Genomic DNA, 26,012 nt, shown 5'->3' with positions numbered 1-26,012 from the left:
TTAACAACATAATTATTACTATATCTGCATTAGATTTCTGATATACATTTTATAATAATATCATTATTACTATACCTACACTAGATATAATGTCATTTACTGATTCTTCCCTACGGAACTTTTAAATATCTCGATATATCTCGAAAACTGCGCATCTGATCAAAAAATGTCGTAGCACATACATAGTAGGAAATTTAATTTCCTACAGAAAAGGTCTGTTAACATTTTGCCGTAGTTCGCACTGTTTCCATGATATCTGCAGATTTACCCCAAGGAAAGGGGCATCAGGCACATATTCCGAGATATTTCTTCTTCTTCTTGTTCTTCTTCTGCACAGCTGCGCTGGAAGTGGCTTTTACAGCTAGGAATAGTGAATACAGCTTAGAATAGTGCTGAGTTACCTCAAAGAAAGGGGCCACAGTGTTTCTTCATCCTTATATCGTTGGTGCGGCTTCGGAACTTTTAAACATCTCGATATATCTCGAAAACTACGCATCTGATAAAAAAATGTCATAGAACATAAATAGTAGGAAACGTAATCGTACGATCAAACGAGCCCGCCTTCGGCTCGATCAAGATTATATGAAATGTTTCGTTCGAAGATGATAGTATTGTAGTCCTGCTTGTCATGCTTCACGTCAGAACGTTCAGCGTATAATAACTCTGAATTTGGCGCTCTTCCATCGCCTACTTTTCCCTATTTATTCCTTTAATCTCATATTGTTTTATGTAACGAGCATGGGATTATCACAAATATTTTCGAAGATGATAGTGGGAATAGCGTTGGTTCTGGATATATCATAGTTAATTTATATATATATATACTTTCATTTTTTTTTCTAAGGGGATTAGAAAATGAGAGGGATACTATCATCTTCGAACGAGACATTTCATATAATCTTGATCAAACTTCGCCCGCCTTTGGCGGGCTCGTTTGATTCTACGATTATATTATGTTACGGCCCGGCTCTCGCTACTGGGCGGCAGAGCAGTGCTTCTCCGTTCCGTATGCGAATAACACAATCTTCGCAGGCCAACCAGTGCGTGACGTCTGGATCTATCTGGGGAACCCGTGGCTGGGGTCGTCTCGGCAGGAACTGTACTCATGGATCACGAGCATGAGCGGGTCAGAGGCTCGTGTCTAACATTCTTCCTTGAGCGGGTCAAGTGTTTATTTTTATTTTTACTTTCGTCATCGTCGCACGAACGCGGTTCTGGCGGACCAGAGGTTCGTTATTTACGGAATCGTTTTCCTCGAAGCGCTGATGCATCGTACGGTCGATCCGTTTCTTTTGTTTACGCGGTTATCTACGTTCGTGACGCACGAGGTCAGTTCCTGTTGCGGCACGTTATTTGAGATTGATTGGATAGGGATTAGTTTTTCGTTAATAAATGGCATTTCTGTGCCCTTCCATGACACGATTTGTTTGGCATATGAGATTTCAGCGCCTTCGTTTAAAAAGGCAGCCCCCAGGATACCGTCCATCGGTATCGGAAATTCGTTCGAAACGACTTGGAAAGTAGAGGCTTTGCCGTAAATTGAAATTTCTGTCGAACCCAAGGTGTTCACGAAACCGTCTGTAATACCTGATATTTTTAAGGTGTCGGTTGTGTTTACCGTGGTATTCGATCGTAATGCACCGGTTTTAATAACATTCGGTTCTGCACCGGAGTCTATCATAAAAACGCTTTCGGTTTTTAATTCTGGCGCGGCTAGCGAAACACGCGGTACCGAACTATCTACTTTTCCTACGGAGGAAATTTTTAGAGATTTTTCGTTTCGGTCGCGTTGGAAATTGTGTGGATCGGGCTTAGGTTTACCTCTCGCAGCCGATCCTGTACTGGCGCGAGGCTTTGACCGTTTCCCGAATTAGATATTTTATTAACTTTTGAATTATTATTATTCGCGTATTTATCGTTTCGCTTGTAGTCGTTTTCGACGAATGCTCGTTTTTTACATTCGTGTACGTCGTGTCCTATTCTCTGACAATATGAACACGATTTCTTCGTGGTTACGTTATTTCGCGAATCCCTTGTCTCGTACGCGCGCGTCGGCTGCGGACTTTGCTCGCGCCTGAACGGCGGCACGTAGCGAGATGGTGACGTAACGCGAGGCTCATTTCTCCGTGGAGCCTGTCTTTCCGTCTCGCAGTATTCCGTTTCGCGGTATCTATTTCCCTCGCGATAGGAATCTCTACGCGGTGCGTATCTATTTTCGTCGCGATACGAATTATATCGCGGTTCTGCATTGTAGCGTACCGGCTCGGGTGATTCATACCGACGGTAATCGCGTGTTGGAGAACGTCTCCATGTATTTTGCGGTGAATACGAACGATACGGCGACGGACTACGAGCATCGCGTGTCTCGTACGTGTTCGCGAATTTTACGCGACGTGTATCTGCTGTCGTTTTTCCGTATCGCGTTTGATCAAGCTCCGATTGCTTGTATGCGCGAATAGCCTCGTCGAAAACGTGTAATAACGGTGCATTTCTAAACGGGCGTACTTCTGTTCGCAGAGTCGGGTTTAAACCGTTAATAAAGCTGTCGACAGTGAGATCGTCGATTTCCGCGATATTCGGTGACTGTCGATTGCAGTCTAGCATTGCCTCGCGAAGATCCTTGACGCGGCCGATGAAATCGAGTATATGCTCGTTCGGCTTCATAAATATGTTCGCTATTTCTCCGCGAAAATGATTTATAGTGTGGCTAGGTTGAAAAATATCTTTTAAACGGTTACAAACCGCGGTGACGGTTTCGCAAAACTCGTCTTCAATCGCGAGCGCGGCGCGTCCTCGTAATCGTGTTAAAATTAAACGCGCGAGTGTACGTTCGACTCGCGGCGGCACGATCTCTTTTGCGCGTCGGCACGCTCTACAGAATTGTAACACTGATATATTATGTCCGTCAAAGATCGGTATCGTATTGACGGCTTCTTTGAGAGTAAAGTCAGATGATTCCGCGGATTCGCGTCGCGGTGAATCTGACAGCGGCATTGTAGTTGCCGTCGGAACACGTTCCGGATTTTGCGCGGTTGCTTCCTGCATTTCGCGGCGTAATTTTTCTAATTCTGCGCGTAAATTTTCTTTTTCTTTTTGCGCGTTAATTACTTCGAGTCGTTCGGCTTCGATGCGACGCTCGGTTTCCCTAACGTGACGTTCGCGTTCCGTTAGACTCTGTTCGTACGCGAGAAGTTCGTTTTCGCGCGTAGCTGCGTCTGTTTGTCGCGTTGAACGTGTTTCACGGTTAGGCATTTTGATGGGTTTAATCAAATAATAATATAAACCTTTAAATTTGTACTCACTTTTTATTGGTAGTTAAATCTGAATTCGCACCATTCCCAAATGCTGGTTGGTATGACGTACGGATCGTCGATTTTCTCGCGAGCGTATTTTAATAACAATTCGTCGGGTATTTCCCGGTGGTTAAACACTTTTCGCGAATTTTCGAGATCAATAGATTCTATGTCTGGAGGAGGCGAAGCTATTTCCGCTTTTATCTCACTAATACATAAACTTAATGTCTCTACTGAAGGTGGTTCGTATTTAAATTCGAACTCTGGTGATGGCGAATAACACGGCGATGGCAGACTGTCGATCGGCGCTGTCTCGGTCTTAAATTCGCGTTCAGTGGCTTTTACAGCTGCAGGGCTTTGCGTCCAGCGTCCCGAGGTGGAAATTAGCGCTAAAGTAGCTGCAGTGTTTCCTTCGGTAGCCAAATCAGCAATATTCTGCGCTAGTTGTCGCTCACGTTTGCGCTTTTGTGCCTGGACACGGCGGCCAGCTCTACAGCCACGCGTACGCTTCTGTTAATTTTCGCTTTGATTAGTAAATTGAAAAAGAGAAAAAATTTTTCGCGCCTGTGCACGTACCTTGGCTGCTTTTTTAACTCTCGCAGATTCTGCGCGCGAGTCTAAGCGCTCCGGGTAATTGACACGGCCCACTAAGTGATTGAAAATGAATTTATTATTTGAATAATTATTAATGAACTTTGAGGAAAGCAATACCGTACTTGTAATTTCTTTGAATAGCACTTTAACTGATTCTAAGCACTTGTTGAATAACACTTTCGATACTTTAATATCCGTTCGATACTTTGCGCGTATCTTTCGCGTGTTGCTCGCTCCGGCGGTTGCTCGTAGACTGACGAGTCTCGTAGCGCTGTCTAGGCTCGTCTGGCGTTCGACGCGGAGTGGGGACTACGCGGAGTAGGGATAGCGCGTAGAAGGGGTAGCGCGTAGTAGGGATGCGGCTAGCGTTGACCGTAGCGTGGTGGTGTATGACTCACCCGCTGATGCGTCAGCTAGGCCCTGATCTACCGCTTGGCGAAAACAAGGTTGTAAACCGACGGTGAATAATATCTTTCGACGCGTAAACACGATTGTAAATCGACGGTGAAAATATTTTCGACCCGATCGGTGATGACACGGTTTACGTAAACACGGTCGTAAATTACAACGTTCCTTGGATCCGAACAGATAATTCTTTACAAAAACCTTTACTTACGAGTGTCTCGATGAGTGTCCTTTTGTAGACGGTACCTGATCACGGTGATTGTGGAAATCCCACCGCTGCCACCAATTTGTTACGGCCCGGCTCTCGCTACTGGACAGCGGAACAGCGCTTCTCCGTTCCGTAAGCTAATAATCACAATCTTTTTAGGTCAACCAGTGCGTGACGTCTGGATCTACCTGGGGAACCCGTGGATGGTCGTCTCAGCAGGAACTGTGCTCGTGGATCACTCGCGTATTAACGTGTATCGTATTTAATATGTATGACTCGCGAACCGTTAAGGTGAGCGAACGTAATGCTTCGTAATTGAATAAACACTTTAGGTTTAAATTAAAAGAATAATATATTTATTATATTAATACTCCTTTCTATACTTCACAATAATCTTTATATTTAACACTGAGTTAAGAACCGCTGAGGGTTGTAGTATAAGTCGCGGACTATGTGACGTCCGGAATATTCGTTGCCGCAGGAATTTGTCGACAACGAACGTGCCGGGACGATTCAGAGCGGAGCGGATCCGTTGAATGACAAAGAGCCTAGGTCTCGTGGCTCTTTTATATCTTTTAGAACAAAGGGCTCTCTGATCTGGGAGAGGAATGTATTCGTCAGCGTTTCTTAGTCAGTTCTATCTTATCGCTATTTAGTCATAACAGATTTATGACTCGCGTGTCGATAACAGCTTACTAATTGGAAGTGGTATCGACGCGTTAACTAAATATCTTAATCTTAAACTAACATCCTTAATTCCTAGAACGATCATTCATACTTTAACATAAACATCCTTTAGAGCGTTAATCTTATCTTTGACAGACTGGCCCCTCGCTCGCGTGAGAACGGCATGTCAATCAGCATGAATAACGTGATGACGCATACATAAATAGATAGATTATAATATCGTGAGCATAATAAGATTGTCACACGATGAGTGAATAAGTAGATATACAATATAAATGGTAACGTAAGTATCGCTTGAGAATAACATGAATGAGTAATACGAGGTAAATATAGTAGCATGTGAATACATACAAGCGGTTATAACATATAATATAATATAACGTAGTCTTACTATCTAACTCCAACGTCGTGTCCCGACGTAACAATTATATGTCTCGTTCTCAATGATAGTATTGTAGATTTTAGAGTATGAGTGATAATTCCTTATTTTGATTGTTCATATTCTTTATTTATTATATGTAACATGTTGTTATCTTAGAATTGCACGCGCAAACTGGTCATTGGGGGCTTGAATCGGTTTGTTATAAAACTTAAAAAGGTTGAGAACCTGGTGCCCATCCTGCATTACGCCTTATGGCTGTGATATCTACTCCTCTTTTATGAGCCGCAGATACCGCTGCGTGTCGCGTGCTATATACCGTGAATTGGTTGATATCAATACCAGCTTTACCTAATAGTGATTTAATCCAATGACCAATAGTTGCGATGATACCTTGCCAAACGGTTTCATCGTTGCAATAAATAAATTTTTAGAATCGCTACTTCTTAATGCTTTGGTATAATCTATATAGTCGAAGATTGCAGATGCTACATATAATCCTGGTTTCTCTTTAAAAAATGGTAATACCAACTCAGTTTGAAAAGCTCCGGGTTTTCATGTTTTAATCTGTTCTGTAATCTTCATACTTATTCTCGAGATATTTATTTCTATATTATCGATATTTATTAACGCTAAAGTTGGTAATCTTTGAACTTTTTCAACCGCGTCCCTTAATTTCAATTGTTTAAGTGGATGTAACTTTTCAATGTTACTAAGCACCGGGGTTACGTCTCACGTTGTAGCATATTTTGGTTTGATAGGTCTCCGTTCAAATACTCCTTTTAAAAAACGATGAATTAACCCATCTCTATGAATATCATATCCTGAAATTAAGGAGATTGTGGAACGAGTAGTATTTAATGTACTATAACTTGCACCGTCTTTAAAAAGAATATTTAGAAAAATAATAATATCTGTCGTTTTTGCACTAAACATATCTAAATTTCTTAAATGAGTAAATTCCCACCAGCGTATTAAACTACATTCGTATTGTTTTAAAGTCGCTTTTGCGATAGAATCAAGCATGTTAATCCTTTTCTCGAGAAAGCTGCCCTGATAACCTGCCTGCCATTAACGAAAGGCGGGATGCTAGCGGATGACTCTCGTCTCTGTAAGGATATATTAATAGCGTGCAATTAGGTTTAAATATAATGTCGGGTTCTATGAGGAGTGATGTAAAAAGAGGATACCACGGTTGGGTGGGCCATGAGGGTACTACGATAATACCGATTGCTTTATCGTTAATTATTTTTCCTAATGTTCGCAGGATAAGTGCGAAGGGAGGGAAAGCATAAAAATTTTCATTTTTCCATGATATAGTAAAAGGATCTACAGCTTCTGCCTCCGGATCTGGGAATTTAGAGTAAAATCTTTTACATTTCTTATTCAATCTAGATGCAAATAAATCTATTGTAAAGGAACCAAATTATTTCTCCACTTGTGTAAAAGCTTTTTGAGAAAATTCCCATTCAGAATCTATATTGACATTACGTGACGCTTTATCTGCTTCTAAATTTTCACTCGAAGGAATATACGATGCTCTTAACCATATGCTTCTCTTTTCGCACCAACTCCAAATTTTTCTAGAAAACTCACTAAGATGTGAAAATTGTACACCTCCGGCTCTATTAATATAAGAAATAGCCGTAGTGTTATCAAATCTAAGTAATACTTCGCATTGCGATAATTTTGGCGCAAAGCATTTTACTGCAAAGAAGGCGGCCAGTAGCTCAAGATAATTAATATGATTTTCCTTTTCTGGTTTGTCCCAAAACCCAAAGGCCTATGAGCCATTACAGTAGCAACCCCAACCTGTCAAGGACGAATCAGAAAAGATTTCGATAACAAAATTTTGCGTTTTAATTGGGTTCGATCCAAAAACTGCATTTATCTTCCACCACTCAAAATCTTCTAGCATAAATTTAGTTATACAGTGTGACCCTTTCGGGGGTTCACTCTATACGATTTCTCTATACAATTATGATCATTGGGCGCCAGCCACTCGCGGTGGCAATCGAAAATTTGGAAAAAGGGTTCAATAGGGGTTGCTACAAAGGGTGGGACACGGGCACTTTCGTCCTTACAATATCGCGGGGGAGTACGCAAGGAGGATCGTCGAGGGCTAGGAGAAATCTCAGGGTAGGGAAGGTTCTCTGGAAGTTCGTACACGTTACGCGTAGGAGGATTTTTGTGGACGGGATTAATAGGGGCTGGACAAAGGGGTTCGCAAAATATAACGTCGTATAACGAAATTCCGAAATCGAAGGGTGCCGTTGCCGAACTTACACTTTTACAAATTATAATAGTATTAAGGGCTCACCAAAACGCTTCAGACTCGCACTCGAAATTTCTCTCTCTCTAATCGCTTTGTATTCTCTTAAATATTTCGCTCGATATACTCTCATAGATAGCCTAGGCTTAATGACGGCTCGTCGTCGCTGCCGCGACGACGGGACCGTCGCAGGATGATTTTTGGGGAGGGGATGGGGAATAGGAAGGGGGCCTTTTCTGGCAACGGAATAGATTGGTTATCGATTGTCGATCTGCCGGTGTTCGGGTTCGATGGGGCTGGCGGATCTCCGGCTGTGGCGGGTGGACTGAGGTCTTCGGGCTCGGCGACAGATGGCTCCGGGTGGACGTTTGTATCAGCTGCTGGGCCGCTTCGTCTCTTTTTCCGAAGTCTCATGTTGCGTTTCCTCTCTGGAAGGGTTGCAGGTCTGTCGCCGGCCTCGGAGCTCCTTTTTGCGGGTGGTCCTTGGTGCCTTCTTTCCGTCGCCTCCATCGGCTCGACACCGGCGCGCGGGGGAAAGGGGTAAGGTGTTAGAAGGGTTAAGGATCATTTTTAGGTGGGATGTGAGGTGGGAGAAGCGCAGCGATTGTAACGGGGGGGGCACAGGTGTCACCACGTTACAACAGATAACTCCGTCGTAGTTCCCTCCATTAAATTTCAATGCTAAATATTTTTATCTTTCTAATCGTTTGCAGTGAATAACCCATAAACCACGGCCGGACATGCCGCTGTTAAGACACCTAGAAATTTTGAGAATTTTCTAATTTTGTATGGCTACCCGATTTTAAACTCTTTCACTAGTTGTACTATTTGGTTTGTCTTATTATTCGTTAAATTCAAGGAAAAGTTAACTGAGTCAATAATGAATCCTAAATATTTACATTTCTGATTAGCAACTAAACAACTCTTTTTATCCGACTTCGAAAAGGAGGAGGATACTAAATTCGATGAGTATATATTCTTTTTTTTTCTTTTTCTGGCTTTGTTCACCGATTACGCCGAGACGGATGGACCAATCGGAATGAAACTTTTTGCATCTTGTACAGTACAATTCCCCATTGGTCCCGTAAAAAAAATATTTTGCATTTTTTTATTCCTAACGACTTTTTTTCTAAATGTGCGTTCGCTGATTACTCCGAGACGCATGGACCAATCGGAATGAAATCTGTTGCGTGTTGTAGGTTGTCTTCCGATTGGTCCCGTTATAAAAACATTTCACATTTTTTTTATTTCGAACGGTTTTCATTATTGCAAAATACGTTCTGGTTCAAGGAATGCACCGATTGCGATGGAAGATTTCACATTTCGTAGATCATTCCGCGATGATCCGATTTCCCAAAATTTATGTAACTTCTTATTGTTAATAACTATTGTTATTATAATAAAAAGCCTATTCTTTAGGGTTACCCTCCAAGGAATATACCGATAGCGATTTGTCAAACTTGTCCCTGCAAGTAAACTTCGAATACTGCTCGTTCCACTAAAAAGTGTGAAATAAAATAATTTTTAACAAAAAAAAAATCCGACTTCAAAATGCACTAAAAAGTATAAAATAATTTCCATTTCATTTATATTTGTATTCCACAGCTATTAATACAATCTACTTAATCATTAAATAGGATACTAAATATATTTCAATGTTTTCGGAGGCGGCGCAAAGTTAAAAATACCCGAACAAACGGTGCTGCCAATAACGATTTGATTGTGGTATGGCAAACTTGGTAATTAATGAGTCGTAAGAGAAAAATTATAGGTCCGGCTGGAAACATTTGTAATTGTAACGATTGTATGAGAAATTGGCAGCACTCCTGATGTACATGCACTATACTGCAGTTCACAAGAGACCATACTTAACTCGCGCATCTCACTAGGTCTAGAGAGATTTTTAATGACGTGTGTTATTCCCCTCTCCAGTTTGCTTCTGTTACGTCCCACCTGACGGGTGGTTCTTACTCTGTTACTCTGATCTTTGGGTTCTGCCGATTTAAACGCTAAAGCGTACCTTGACCTTCCTTGCGGATAATAAAGGATGCAGGATAGGGCGTTTAGTAATTGTCGATACGTGTATGGGTTTTCAATAATATATATATTCTCGTTTGTCGTTACATACCCTTCGGTGACTTCAGGTGTTGTACGTCACTCGCTCGTTCTTGTATTCACTCACAGTTCATTCACTTGTGAGGTCTCGTTTTACGCTATGTTCGCGGTTCGGACGTTACACTAGACTCGCGGCGCGTGGCTACGACTCGACCTTGGAGATACAAGCGGTTGGTGGTGGTCCTGCACAGCACACGGGTGCACTCCTGGACTTGGTCCAATTGTGAATCTGCTATCTCAGATTGCGGCGATACACTCGTGTTGAACCGTCGGCCGAGCACGTCGTTGATGATCTTCCTGGTTTCGAGTAGCCTTGAACGCGGATCTACTGCGGGTCGTGAACGGACAGAACTTCGGTCCTTGCTTTACGCTATCACGGAACTGGCGTACTTGCGTTGCACCGATAACTTATACTCCCAAAAGGGGAGTAGGTCACGCTCTTTGCTTGCGAAAACCTGCAAGCAAAGGGTTTTCGCCATCGCATTCCGCAAGTTCCCTGATTTCGTATCGCGGTCGTCGCTAAGCGAGAAAACGCTGATGGTTTGCGGATTCCAGAGCAAGACCTCTTTGGAATGGCGAAAGACGAAAATGGGTTATAGCTAGGGACGTAACAGTAACGTAAAATTGTACATGTTAATATATCTCACTCATTTTATAATGAATTTTGTTTATTACTTAAGACGCAAATGTGTTAATTATTTTCTGGATTACATGTGTGCAACTCACTTCGCGGCGGCCTCACATCCGCTTCTGTTTGCACCGCTCCTTGCTCCGGCCGCTGCGGCTGCTGTTGCTGGTGTTGCGGCGTTTGCTGCTGCGGCGTTTGCTGCTCCTGCTGCAGTGTGTGTTGCCGCTGCAGCTGTTGCTGCAGCAGCTCTGCATTCTCAGCAGTGCTGCAGATGTCGCTGCAGCTCCAGCAATGCATTCATTATTTGGTGTTCTGAAAGAAAAGGAGATATGTAATATGCATGTTTTTTAATCATGCAGTATATTAATTTTTCTCTGAAGTTGCAATTAAACTTTGAAATATCTCGATATATCTCGAAAACCACGCATCTGATCAAAAAATGTCATAGAATATAAATAGTAGCAAATTTAATTTCCTACAAAAAGGTCAGTTAATATTTTGCCATATATCGCATCATTTCCGAGATATTTGCAGATTTACCTCAAGGAAAGGGGCGTCACAAAGATATTCCGAGATATTTCTTCTTCTTCTTGTTCTTCTTCTGCACAGCTGCGTTGGAAGTGGCATTTACAGCGTAGAATAGCGCAGAGTTACCTCAAAGAAAGGGGCCTCGGTGTTTCTTCATCTTTATAATGTTGGTGCGGCGTCGGAACTTTGAAATATCTCGATATATCTCGAAAACTACGCATCTGATCAAAAAATGTGGTAGGAGATAAATAGTAGGACATTTAATTTCCTATCAAAAAGGTCTGTTAACATTTTGCTATAGCTCGCACCATTTCCGAGATATTTGCCTTTATAATGTTGGTTCGGCTTCCGAACATTGAAATATCTCGATATATTTCGAGAACTACGCATCTGATCAAAAAATATCATACAACGTAAATAGTAGGAAGTTTAATTTCCTACCAAAAAGGTTTCTTAATATTTTGCCATAGCTCGCACCGTTTCCGAGATATTTGCCTTTGTATTGTGGGTACGGCTTACATTATATCTAATGTAGATATAGTAATAACGGTATTGCTTTTTAATGTATATTACATTACCAATGCAGATATAGTAACAACGATATTGATATTAAATGTACATTGATCTCTAGGAAGGTATCACGATATTACATTATATCTAATGCAGATATAGTAATAATGATATTGTTATTAAATGTAAATTGATCTGTGGGAAGGTATCAGTATATTACTGTAGACTGTTAGATTTAGCCATTAGATTTATGACACCCCATCGGGCTTAGAGACAGTCCAGACCCTCGCAGAGACAGGACGGGTCAAGGGGCTCCGATTCGGCCCACCCCGACACGGTCACGTACCCTTAAGTGGGCCCAGAGTTTTCTTCGACGACTCTCTCGTTCGAAACAGTTCGAAGCAGTTCGAACTAAGACGCCTTAGACGACAGACGTCAAAATATTATAACACAGTATTCCTAAGCCGATTACGTTGTGTGTTTTATTTCACCATACCCCTCCTACAATTAGATATAATGTAGATATAGTAATAATGATATTGCTATTGAATGTACATTTATCTGTAGGAAGGAATCAGTATAATACATTATATCTAATGTAGATATAGTAATAATGATATTGTTATTAAGTGTACATTGTTCTGTACGATGGAATCAGTATGTTACATTATATCTAATGTAGATATAGTAATAATGATACCGTTATTAAATGTATGTTACATATCTAATGAAGATATAGTAATAATGATATTGTTATTAAATGTACACTCAGTCCCATCGAAGTTGTCGCAGTGAAGTTGGCCGCGCATTCAGCGGCAAATTCACGCCGCATCGCCGGTGAGCCGCTGGGCCGCTGAGCGATGGGCACGTGGAGGGGGAACTGCGTATGTTAATAAATAGAATACGAGTGTATCGACATTGTCGTCGGTAAGTGACGTAGCGTTTTACCTATAAGGTCGAAACCTAATTATCGATTGTGAAATGGACTGTCGCGAAAAATGATAAAGATGCGAAAAATCGATTTTTACGTCTTCTTGCTTTCTTATACGTCAAAGTATGTTCTTTACAATGAGAACAACCAGAATTTTATATTATAAATATCAATTTTATAATACGAACTAAAATCATATATTGCTTTATTTTATATTTTTCCTTAGTCAACCTGTTTTTACTAGAACACGTCACTTCCATATTGTCTGCTATTTTTGAGCGTTGAAGAATATTGAAATGCTAGACTTCGATATTATCAAGCAATATAAATGATAATTATGATTGTGTAAATTACAACCACAAATAACATAAATTACAACTACAAATAATATAATACAAAGTTAAATAATACAAATTTATTAAATGATTGTTTTACAATTTCTTACATTTCTTTTATTGTAGACATTTACTACAGAGTACTATTATATATACTTTTTAAGGGAGACATCGCTTCGCTTTTGGCGTTGAAAAAGGCCGTTGTTTTTAGGTTGAACAATTATTAGCTCTGAAAAGAGCTGGTTTATGATTGTGCTTGTTTCCAAACTATAGTAAAAACAAAAATACGCAAAAAAGACTGAGGTATTCCTAATAATCCGTCCAAGCACCGTTTCGATCAATCACTTGATTTAAACGATTTGGAATCGAATGATCCAGTGTTCGGTTACACCTTATCGAGAGCGTCGCAAGAGTCGCCGTGACGTCACCGCGCAAACATTAAATTATAGGGCTATGCGCAGCCCCCACCATGCGGTGGTTTCGCGGAGACACGCGTGTCGCTCAACCGTTTAACGACGATTAGAACAAATTGAGATTTCTATCGATTACCAGTGCGCAAATTAGTAAAAGTTAATTCTTCCAACCGATTTTATTAAAGTTATTCTGTACATCTTCGTTCGGACAACGTGCCAAAGAACGGAGCACATTGTGACAAATAAAGTTACAATCATTACTTTATTAAAACCATTCCTTTATTAAAAGGATTTCGTTATTTTCACACCGCCTCGAAATCCAGTCCTTCGGATAAGGACGCATCAGCGATCCGACCATCCAATCCACCCACATTTTATGGTCCTTCGAGCCGGATTGGAGTCGAAGAGTGAAAACCGTTAAAGTAGTGAACCACGTGCTCAGCCTACGGAAACCATCATGAGTACATTGGAAGAAATTTTGTTTAAACAAAACCAAGTTATGCGCTCGATCGAACGTGCACTTACCAATTATAAAAAGCTGGGTCAAGCTAAAATGACTCCAGCTACCACCCCGGAACCGGATGAACATGCTAAAAGAGGCATACCAACAGTGCCAAGACCTGGACGCGAAAATCGTCGCCATGGCGGATCTACAAGCCAGATCAACTCTTCAGTACTTCGTCGACAACCATTTCGAAAGATGTGAGGAGTGCTATCAGGAGTCCCTGGACTACATGTCGGAGATCCTGGATAAGACATCCTCGACCCAGGAGACAGTATCCGAGAAAGGGAATCTTCAACCAGTGAAGCTACGCTCGCAATCGTTGCTGCCTCAAATCCAGCTGCCGTCTTTTGATGGAACCTTCGAACAATGGGAGAGTTTCCGAGATAAGTTTCAATCTATAGTAATTAATGATAATTCTTTGTCAAATGTTGAGCGTTTGCATTTTCTTTGTTCCGCTTTAACCGGCGATGCAAAAAAAGCGGTTAATCATTTACCTACCACCGATGCAAATTTCGAGGTCGCGTGGCAGTTAGTTAAAAATAGATACGAAAACAAACGCCGGTTACTTTCGACCTATTTAAATAATTTGTTTTCGTTACCGCAAGTGACCTCTGAATCTGCGAAAGAGCTCCGCAGTTTACGCGATCAGTTAAACGTTTCGATACACGGTTTGAAAAATTTGAAACGACCCGTCGAACATTGGGACGACGTAATTGTTTTCCTCGGTACACAAAAACTTGACCGTTCCTCCCGAAAGGCGTGGGAGTTACAATTCGGTGATACATCAGAATTGTCTACTTATGTCGAATTCGACAAGTTTTTGGAGGCTCGAGTTCGGGCTTTAGAGTCAATGTCGCCAATAAAAACTGATTAAACCGGAAAACGTAACTGTTAAATCAAAACCGAAAACAATTTCAACGAACACGTCTACCGTGTCGCCAATTATATGTCCTGTATGTAAACAGAACCACTTGTTATATCAATGTCAAACATTTCAGGCGCTTGAGCCTTCCGAACGGTTTAAATTAATTAAATCCCAACGAAGATGCGTTAATTGTTTTTCCGCGAAGCATGCGAAAGAACAATGCCACAGTCAAAGAAGCTGTAAAGAATGTAAACAGCGACATCACACTCTGTTGCATTTTCCGATAAAACCGGAGCAGTCCAGCGTGAGTCAGTCAAATCAGACGTCGGCTACCAATCCGAATTCAGAACTTGAAATCAGCTCGAATTCTGCGTCGCGAACGAAAACTAATACCGGCATTCTTCTTTCAACAGCTCGCATCCGAGTGCACTCATTGCAGGGTCGAACAGTACAAGCACGCGCATTATTGGATCAAGGGTCAGTCGCAACTCTAATATCAGAGAACCTAGCCCAAATTTTGCGACTCCCGAGAAACAAACAAAATACATGCATAACCGGAATAGGAGGAATACAGTCGTGGGCTAATCACACCGCTCGCATCACGATTACTCCGTTGGTAAGAACCGAGCCTGTATACTCGACAACTGCTATTATTTTGAAAACTTTAACACAATACACTCCAAAACGACATTCTTCCGTAACTAATTGGAATCATATTGCAGGACTTGAATTGGCCGATACAGACCCCATGAGCTCAGATCCGATCGATATCGTTATCGGTGCGGATTTGTTTGGTCAATTATTATTGGACGGAGTTCGGAAAGGTTCTACAAGTGAACCGATCGCGCAAAATACACACCTGGGATGGATCCTATCTGGTCCTACGTCCACTCATCCTCTTCCTTTCTTTATAGATGCCCATCACGCTACGTTGCTAGAAAATCTCGATGCAGATCTTCGCCGCTTCTGGGAAGTGGAAAATATCCCAACTCAATCAGTGCTCTCACCTGAGGAAGAAAAATGTGAATTACACTTTCAATCCTCTCATACTCGTACGTCGGAAGGGCGTTACATAGTTCGACTCCCGTTCAAGAGCGAACCCCCTATAGATTTAGGCGAATCTCGTTTTGCCACGATGAAAAGTCTTCTCTCTCTTGAAAGACGCTTTAAAAGCGACCAAGTAAATACCGAAACTTATAAAGAATTCCTCTCAGAATACGAAGCCTTAGGCCATATGGAAAGGGTTCCAACTGTCCCGGTTCAAACAACCAACCAAATTTATTATATTCCTCATCACGCAGTTCTTCGCGAAAGTAGTTCGACAACTCGTCTTCGCGTCGTATTTAACGCTTCCCGCCGAACTTCAAACGGCACTTCTCTAAATGATCATCTTTTAACTGGACCCAAGCTCCAAACCGATCTAATTGCAATCCTCCTCCGGTGGAGAGGATTCCGGTTTGTATATACCACTGACATCGAGAAAATGTACCGTCAGATTTTAGTTGATACACGAGATACAGATTTTCAACGCATTTTATGGCGTCCCTCGTCGCAACAGTCCGTTGAGGAGTATCAACTCTGTACCGTCACGTATGGCACTAAATCAGCTCCTTATCAAGCTCTTCGCGTTTTAAATCAGCTGGCAGTGGACGAAGGTCATCAATATCCTCTAGCTCTTCCAGTATTAAAGGATCAAACTTATGTCGACGACTGTCTCTTCGGAGCAGACGACAAAGATCTCTTGCGAACAATCCGCGACCAGACCATAAACCTGTTAAACAAAGGCGGCTTTCGTTTACGAAAATGGGCCAGTAATGATCCAACTCTGTTAATTGATATCGATCCGCGCGATCACGGTCTTGCGAAAAATAAACTCCTTAAGATCGAGGAGACCTGCTCAGTTTTAGGCTTAGAATGGAATCCAGTGCTCGATCACTTTCAATTTCGAGCTACCATTTCTTCGAATTTTGCCAATACGAAACGCACAATTCTCTCTCAAATTGCAAAACTTTTCGACCCGATGGGGTTGTTAACTCCAGTCGTTATACCCGCGAAAGTGTTTATGCAAAAATTATGGTCACTACAATATGATTGGGATGACATTCTTCCTAACGAGGTTCTCCTAGAATGGCAAGATTACTACACTCATTTACCAGATTTAAATAAGATCACGATTCCTCGCCAAATAGCCAATGGCATCGCGCTACATCAGGAAATCCACGGATTCGCCGATGCATCCACTAAAGCCTACGCAGCTTCGGTTTATATAAAAAGCGTCCTCCCAGATGACAATGTCTTCGTGGCGCTTCTCGTTGCAAAATCACGAGTAGCTCCCGTTAAAACATTAAGCGTACCGAGATTAGAATTATGTGCAGCGGCATTGTTGGCACGTCTTGTCGTTTTTGTGGAAAATTCCTTGTCGCTCATCCATCACAATGTCCACTGTTGGACTGATTCAAGCATCACCCTCGCCTGGCTTAGCCAACCTCCGACTCGTTGGAAGACTTTTGTCGCCAATCGAGTGTCGAAAATTCAGTCTCTTTTACCGAAAGCGCAGTGGCATCATGTTCCAACAAATAGCAATCCTGCTGATTGTGCAACCCGCGGTCTAACGCCATCGGAATTAAAAATCCATTCCATGTGGTGGTCAGGACCTTCATGGTTAAAACAAGGCGAAGAACGTTGGCCAAAACCCAATATCAGAATAGTCGATTCGCATGAGGAGGAGAAAATTCCAAAATTATTGTCTGCAGTTTCGACTACGGATCCCTGGGATTTACCCACGCGATACTCATCCTGGTCGAAACTACTTCGAGTGACGGCTTACATACTTCGTTTTACTTCTAACCTTCGCTTCCGACATACGAATAAAATTAAATTACAACTCACCATTAAGTCACTAATAGCAGTGCCTCCTCTTCAACCCGACGAGATTCAGAGAGCAAAATTCCTTTGGTTGAGAAGAATGCAATCCGAGCTATTTCCGGATGAGCTTAGTAGTCTGTCTGCGAAAAACACTCTCCTAAATCCAGCAAGTTACTTTCTCTTAACCCTATCCTAGACCAAGACGGGCTTATTAGGGCGAAAGGGCGACTTGCACACTCGCTATTTCCTGAAAACACAAAGAAACCTATTATCCTAAGCTCCCATCCACTACTATCATTGATAATAAATCATACGCACGTAATCCATCTGCACGCAGGTTCGCAACTCACTCTTGCCTGTTTGCGACGTGAGTACTGGATCTTGCGAGCACGCACCACGATACGATCCGTTTTACATAGGTGCGTACCATGCGCTCGTCATCGCGCATCTGTTCCGTCTGAGCTCATGGGAGATTTACCGGCATCCAGAGTCACTGCGGTAGAAAGACCATTCATAAATACAGGTGTCGACTACGCAGGCCCGATTCACGTTCGTACTACATCGGGACGAGCACACAAATCGCACAAAGCTTACATTGCAGTTTTTGTTTGTATGGCAACAAAGGCCGTCCATTTAGATCTCGTAAGCGACTATACATCAGCCGCATTCCTAGCAGCTTATACGAGATTTGTGTCCCGACGCGGAATTCCAAAATCCATGTATTCAGACAATGGAACGACCTTTCAAGGAGCAAACAAGGAACTTAGAAAAGCTCACCGAGAATCTCTACGAGATACCAATCTCCATAATAAGCTCGCCGTGGATGAGGTCGCTTGGCACTTTTTACCCCCATCAGCACCTCATTTTGGAGGGTTGTGGGAGGCAGCGGTGAAAAGTGTTAAACACCATTTACGCCGATCCATCGGTACTCATACACTCTCCTTTGAGGAATTAACCACAGTACTGTGTCGTATCGAAGCCGCATTAAATTCTCGTCCGCTCGTCGCCATGTCTGATTGCATCGATGATTATAACGCACTTACACCAGGTCATTTCTTGATTGGATCGGCCTTAACCTCAATTCCGGAACCAAGCGTACTACAATTAAAAGAAAACCGACTGTCACGTTGGCAGTTAATCCAACGAATAACGGAAACTTTTTGGAAAGCGTGGCATACCGAATACTTACATACTCTTCATCAACGTCCGAAGTGGAGAGTCGCGCAAAATCTCACAAAAATCGGTCAGCTTGTCCTCTTGCGAAATGAATGCACTCCACCAGCACAATGGGAATTAGCACGCATAATAGATTGTCACCCCGGTACCGACGGGATAATTCGCGTCGTAACCATTAAAACAGCGAACTCAACGTACAAGCGACCCATTTCGAAATTATGTTTCTTGCCGATTGACATTAATGTCGAGTCTGACGCCCAACAAAGTTCTTGAATGAGTTCATTCAACGGGGCCCGGCGTGTTCGGTTACACCTTATCGAGAGCGTCGCAAGAGTCGCCGTGACGTCACCGCGCAAACATTAAATTATAGGGCTATGCGCAGCCCCCACCATGCGGTGGTTTCGCGGAGACACGCGTGTCGCTCAACCGTTTAACGACGATTAGAACAAATTGAGATTTCTATCGATTACCAGTGCGCAAATTAGTAAAAGTTAATTCTTCCAACCGATTTTATTAAAGTTATTCTGTACATCTTCGTTCGGACAACGTGCCAAAGAACGGAGCACATTGTGACAAATAAAGTTACAATCATTACTTTATTAAAACCAATCCTTTATTAAAAGGATTTCGTTATTTTCACACCGCCTCGAAATCCAGTCCTTCGGATAAGGACGCATCAGCGATCCGACCATCCAATCCACCCACATTTCGATCGCCATTGTAGAACGTGAAATTCAGGATGTCTTGCAAACCATGCACGGACGGTTGCAGAGGTGTGCACTCCACTATTATCCTGTACCAGCCTAATTACCGGCATGTCCTCCCGTGAATATATCGCACGGACGGATGGTAGTAAAACATTCTCCAAAATTGCAATATATTCCGCGGAGTCCATGCGCGGCGAAATTTCAACAAGCTCTCCAGGACCATGTGGAGTTACCCACCCCCAAAAGCCGCACGTGATGCGCCCACTATCCCTACGTTGGGAAACATATTTTTCGAGAAATCTCGAGGCCCCACGAGGCCTCCAAACACGAAGCGCACAGTCCGAGGCCGAAGAAAATACTTTTTCATCGGTAAAGATTGTGCAATCCCATTCAGACTGCGATGCAGATACATGCTGCAATGCAAATCCAACGCGGTCCTCGCGATGTCTTTGCAGCAACTGCACCTTACGTTCCGCCCGGCGGGAGTGGAGACCGGCCGCTCGCAGACGCCTATAAATAGTCATCTTTGACACTTTTATATTCAAATCTGCGGCAACGTTCACCGCAGTCTGAAATGGTTGCTCTTCAATCTTACTGACTAACAGTTGATCTTCTTCCTTGGTCGTGTATCGCTTACCTTTGTTTCGTTGACGCCAATCCAACAATCCTTCGGAACCATGGACAGAATACCTCAGCACATATCTCTGCACGGTACGAACGGAGCACTGTGCTATTCTTGCAATCTCCACATTACTGTTTCCAGCTTTGTGGAGTGCAATAATAGCACCTCGCTGAATCAATCGTTCGTTTTTCGCGGACAACATTCTAACGCGTCTAGTTTGCAAAAAAGCAATGCACAGAAAAAAAAAACAGTCGTTTGTTTCCATAGTTTAAACAACTTCAAGGCACTGCAACAATAGCTGTTTTCACGGCTACAAAAAATTTAAAACAGGAACATCTCTCCAAACTATGCTTAATAATTACTCTCTTTGAAACTTTAAAGAACTCGGCCTTTTTCAAGGCCAAAAGCGAAGCGATGTCTCCCTTAAAAATTATATATAATAGTACTCTGTAGTAAATGTCTACAATAAAAGAAATGTAAGAAATTGTAAAACAATCATTTAATAAATTTGTATTATTTAACTTTGTATTATATTATTTGTAGTTGTAATTTATGTTATTTGTGGTTGTAATTTACACAATCATAATTATCATTTATATTGCTTGATAATATCGAAGTCTAGCATTTCAACATTCTTCAACGCTCAAAATAGCAGACAATATGGAAGTGACGTGTTCTAGTAAAAACAGGTTAACTAGGGAAAAATATAAAATAAAGCAATATATGATTTTAGTTCGTATTATAAAATTGATATTTATAATATAAAATTCTGGTTGTTCTCATTGTAAAGAACATACTTTGACGTATAAGAAAGCAAGAAGACGTAAAAATTGATTTTTCGCATCTTGATCATTTTTCGCGACAGTCCATTTCACAATCGATAAGTAGATTTCGACCTTATAGGTAGAACGCTACGTCACTTACCGACGAGAATGTCGATACACTCGTATTCTATTTATTAACATACGCAGTTCCCCCTCCACGTGCCCATCGCTCAGCGGCCTAGCGGCTCACCGGCGATGCGGCGTGAATTTGCCGCTGAATGCGCAGCCAACTTCACTGCGACAACTTCGATGGGACTGAGTGTACATTGTTCTGCCGGTGTGGATCAATATATTACGTTATATCCGGTGTATATATAGTAATAATAGTATTATTTTTAATGTATATTACATATCTAATGCAGATATAGTAACTATGGTATTGTTATTAAATGTACATTGATCTGTAGGAAGGAATCAGTATAATACATTATATCTAATGTAGATATAGTAATAATGATATTGTTATTAAATGTATATTGTTCTGTAGGAAGGAATCAGTATATTACATTATATCTAATGTAGATATAGTAATAATGATATTGTTATTAAATGTACATTGTTCTGTAGGAAGTAATCAGTATATTACATTGTATATAATGTAGATATAGTAATAATAGTATTATTTTTAATGTATATTGCATCTCTAACTCAGAAATAGTAATAATGATATTGTTATTAAACGTACAGTAATCTGTAGGAAGGAATCAGTATAATACATTACATCTAATGTAGGTATAGTAATAATGATATTGTTCTTAAATATACATTGTTCTGTAGGAGGGAATCGGTATATTACATTATATCTAACGTAGATATAGAAATAATGATATTGTTATTAAATATACGCTGATCTGACGGAGTGGATCAGTATATTACATTATATCCAGTGCTGATATAGTAATAATGGTATTGTTCCTTTATGTATATTACATATCTAATGTAGATATAGTAATTACATTATAAAGATAAAGAAACACCGTGGCGCCTTTCTTTGACTTAGCTCTGCACTATTCTAAGCAATATTCACTATTCCCGGCTGTAAGTGCCACTTCCAGCACAGCTGTGAAGAAGAAGAACAAGATAAAGAAGAAATGTCTCTGAATATGTGCGGGACGCCCCTTTCATGAGGTAAGTCTGCAACTATCTCGGAAACGATGCGAACTATGGTGAAATGTTAAGCGGCCTATTTATGTTCTATGACATTTTTTGATCAGATGCGTAGTTTTCGGGATATATCAAGATATTTCAAAGTTCCGACGCCGTACCAACATTATAAAGATGAAGAAACACCCTGGCCCCTTCCTTTGAGGTAAATCTGCACTATTCTAAGCTGTAAATGCCACTTCCAGAGCAGCTGTGCAGAAGATGAACGAGAATAAGAAGGACTATCTCGGAATATGTGCGTGACGCCCCTTTCCTTGAGGTAAATCTGCAAATATCTCGGAAACGGTGCGAGCTATGCCAAAATGTTAAGAGACATTTTTTGTAGGAAATTAAATTTCCTACTACTTATGGTGTATGATCTTTTTGATCTGATGCGTAGTTTTCAAGATATATCGAGATATTTAAAAGTTCCGAAGCCGCACCAACATTATAAAGGGAAATATCTCGGAAACCGTGCAAACTATGGCAAAATGTTAAGAGACCTTTTTTGTAGGAAATTATATTATATGTCTCGTTCTCAACGATAGTATTGTAGTCATGCTTGTCATACTTCACATCACAACGTTCAGCGTATAACTCTGAATTTGGCGCTCTTCCATCGCCTACTTTTCCCTATTTATTCCTTTGATCTCATCTTGTTTTGTTGTGCCGAAGCATTGAGAACGTTTTTTTTTCGCATAGCGCTCAAAAATAAAAATAAATTGTAAGAAGGCCTTATCTAGAAGAATGCCTGACAAGAAGAAGAAGCGGTCAAGATCTCGATCACGAGAGGACCATCATTCTGAAAACAGATCTGACGAAAAATTCGATCAACTGCAGAAACAGTTAGATAACCTAACAAAAGTGGTAGCGTCTCTAGCGAATCTTCGAAAAGAGCAGAATTCGCCAAGTCTACCTTCAGAAGATATAATCAGTAAATAAAATCATTGATGTGATAGTCTCGCTCAGTATTCTCATCTTTCCATACGAAAGTTGAGAGGTAATAACCATACGGTCTTACCATAGTCCATACGACTTCAAAAATCAAAGAGATTGTCACGGTCCATACGATCTTGAAATAATGTTATCGTGATTAAGTTCAACAAGAACGATATTATCACAGTTGCCCAACAAGTGCTACTTAATAATTCTTCCACTCCTTAATTTCACAGATGATGAAAATGAGGAGAATAATCCGAATATAAATGAAGAAGAATTATCAGAAATCTGCGAGCTAGAGACATCAAAGAGTAGTGCTCTGGAGTTATTGGGAGTAGATCCCAATGATTCCAAATTCAAGGTAGTTAAATATCATCCAGAGCTATAGAATACTTGGGTGAAATGGAAAACTGAAGGTCTTCCAGAAAAGAATAAAAAACAAATTCTGGAACTCTATAATAGAAAAGGGGACTTCTACACCGAAGCCCCTAATTTGAATCTAAAGATAAGTCCATTGCTCTCAGAAATTGCAAAAAAGAGAAATTGCAAAACATTTATGGAAGCGCATAATTGCGTGGGCACGGCCATAGCTGCCTTAGGTGCTGCAGTCTCCATGTTAATAGAGCCTCCAGAAGACGGTTTAGATGAGGACACATTTACGGATTACATAAGCCATGCTGGTCAGATTTTGACTGATGTTTTTCATCAACAATCGGTGGCAAGATAACCTTTTATCACCTCACAATTAAATAAAAGTGTCAAACCAATGGTGGACACGATGTTTTCTGACGAATGGCTTTATGGCGATAATCTCAAGGACCAAGTTAAAGATGCTAAAGAAATCGAAAAGGCTTGTGCAAATATCAAGGAGAAGCCTGCTCAAAAATATGTACCTAAGACACGAGAGCAGGGAAACTGGGAATACCCACCTGCGGGATACCGGCAGGTGGGTCAACAGCAGAGGTGTCGACAAATGAAGTTCAAGGCACGGTCATACAGGACCTCGCAGAGTTCAACCAAGGCATCACCTCATACGACGAACCAATCACGAACCTGCGGGGCGTCTTTGTCACTTTGTAGAAAGATGGAAATACCTTACTTCAGATAGATATATTTTAAGCTGTGTAAAGGGTTATAAAATTCCATTTGTGGAAACACGCGTTCAAAAAATTGCCCCTAAAGAGAAAGATCTTTCTTTCGAAGAAATAGAAAAAATACAACTAGAAATTAATGAGCTCTTAAGGAAAGGTGCTATAGAGGAATGTAATAAATGTGATGGACAGTTCATTTCCTCTTATTTTCTTGTCCCAAACCCTAAGGTACAAATTGTTTTATTTTTAATCTTAAAGAATTAAATAAATTTATCAGGCCTCCACATTTTAAAATGGAGGATATTAGATCCGCGTTAAGTCTGTTATCGCGAGAGGATTATATGAGTTCTTTAGACCTTAAAGATGCATATTTTTTAGTCTCCATCTACGAAGGTCACAGAAAATTTCTGAGATTTATAATCAAAAAGAAAATATATCAATTCGTATGTCAACCTTTTGGATTATGCACTAGCCCATACGTTTTCACTAAGTTAATGAAACCGGTTATTAATAAATTAAGACTCCAAGGAATAGTAATGGTTTTATATTTGGATGATTTCGTATTTATCCATGAATCTAAAGTTATATGTGACGAAAATGTAAAGAAAACAATTAAAACATTAGAATATTTTGGTTTTATCATAAACTATCATAAAATAATTTTTAACAAAAAAAATCCGACTTCAAAATGCACTAAAAAGTATAAAATAATTTCCATTTCATTTATATCTGTATTCCACAGCTATTAATACAATCTACTTAATCATTAAATAGGATACTAAATATATTTCAAAGTTTTCGGAGGCGGCGCAAAATTAAAAACTTTTCCTCTACTAGGAAGATCCTAGTTCAGGTGTCGGCAACCAGTGACAAATGACTCATTTGATAATTTCAAGTAAACAATATTCAATGGGAATCAATATACCCATTACGAATTAACTATACTGCAGTTCACGAGTGACCGCACTTAACTCGCGCAGCTAGTGACCTACTGAGGTCTAGGGAGATTTTTAATAGTGCGTGTGATTTCCCTTTACAGTTTGTTTCTTACTTTGCGTTCACATCATGTTTTTCCGGAAAATAATAGAATTTTCATTGCATCGTGAAACTGTACAATATCATCACCGGTTTTCAGTTATCGTACGTCATATATTTCTGCCCACCATTTATATGATCGCAAAGTATAATAAGAAGTGTTACGTCCCTAGCTATAACCCATTTTCGTCTTTCGCCATTCCAAAGAGGTCTTGCTCTGGAATCCGCAAACCATCAGCGTTTTCTCGCTTAGCGACGACCGCGATACGAAATCAGGGAACTTGCGGAATGCGATGGCGAAAACCCTTTGCTTGCAGGTTTTCGCAAGCAAAGAGCGTGACCTACTCCCCTTTTGGGAGTATAAGTTATCGGTGCAACGCAAGTACGCCAGTTCCGTGATAGCGTAAAGCAAGGACCGAAGTTCTGTCCGTTCGCGACCCGCAGTAGATCCGCGTTCAAGGCTACTCGAAACCAGGAAGATCATCGACGACGTGCTCGGCCGACGGTTCAACACGAGTGTATCGCCGCAATCTGAGATAGCAGATTCATAATTGGACCAAGTCCAGGAGTGCACCCGTGTGCTGTGCAGGACCACCACCAACCGCTTGTATCTCCAAGGTCGAGTCGTAGCCACGCGCCGCGAGTCTAGTGTAACGTCCGAACCGCGAACGTAGCGTAAAACGAGACCTCTCGAGTGAATGAACTGTGAGTGAATACAAGAACGAACGAGTGACGTACAACACCTGAAGTCACCGAAGGGTATGTAACGACAAACGAGAATATATATATATTGAAAACCCATACACGACAATTACTAAACGCCCTATCCTGCATCCTTTATTATCCGCAAGAATGGTCCAGGTACGCTTTAGCGTTTAAATCGGCAGAACCCAAAGATCAGAGTAACAGAGTAAGAACCACCCGTCAGGTGGGACGTAACAA

At 41.1% G+C, this 26,012-nt stretch overlaps 2 protein-coding genes across 6 annotated transcripts; one reads left to right on the top strand and one right to left on the bottom strand.

Annotated features, from left to right (window-relative positions):
- Positions 1-1,642: 1,642 nt before the first annotated feature.
- On the bottom strand, positions 1,643-5,320 carry LOC114881995. 5 transcript variants are annotated; one of them, XM_046289585.1, is made up of 4 exons: positions 4,504-5,320; positions 4,010-4,318; positions 3,870-3,940; positions 1,643-3,803 (listed from the first exon to the last, which is right to left on the bottom strand). In XM_046289585.1, exon 4 carries the CDS (start codon positions 3,250-3,252, stop codon positions 1,765-1,767), a length of 1,488 nt encoding a protein of 495 aa, XP_046145541.1. In that variant the 5' UTR covers positions 3,253-3,803; positions 3,870-3,940; positions 4,010-4,318; positions 4,504-5,320; the 3' UTR covers positions 1,643-1,764. The 5 variants fall into 5 exon arrangements, with proteins under 5 accessions (XP_046145541.1, XP_046145542.1, XP_046145543.1 ...); XM_046289586.1 differs by lacking the exon at positions 4,010-4,318; XM_046289587.1 differs by lacking the exon at positions 4,010-4,318 and having other exon boundaries at positions 4,539-5,320.
- An 8,565-nt stretch (positions 5,321-13,885) lies between these two features.
- Positions 13,886-17,515, top strand: LOC123988836. Its single transcript, XM_046289590.1, has 3 exons — positions 13,886-14,237; positions 15,391-17,329; positions 17,422-17,515. Exons 1-3 carry the CDS (start codon positions 13,886-13,888, stop codon positions 17,513-17,515), a joined length of 2,385 nt encoding a protein of 794 aa, XP_046145546.1.
- The last annotated feature ends 8,497 nt before the right edge of the window (positions 17,516-26,012 follow it).

This window comes from Osmia bicornis, unplaced genomic scaffold, assembly GCF_907164935.1.
Source record: "Osmia bicornis bicornis unplaced genomic scaffold, iOsmBic2.1, whole genome shotgun sequence".
NCBI lineage: Eukaryota > Metazoa > Arthropoda > Insecta > Hymenoptera > Megachilidae > Osmia > Osmia bicornis.
This window is presented reverse-complemented; position numbering and strand designations above follow the sequence as displayed.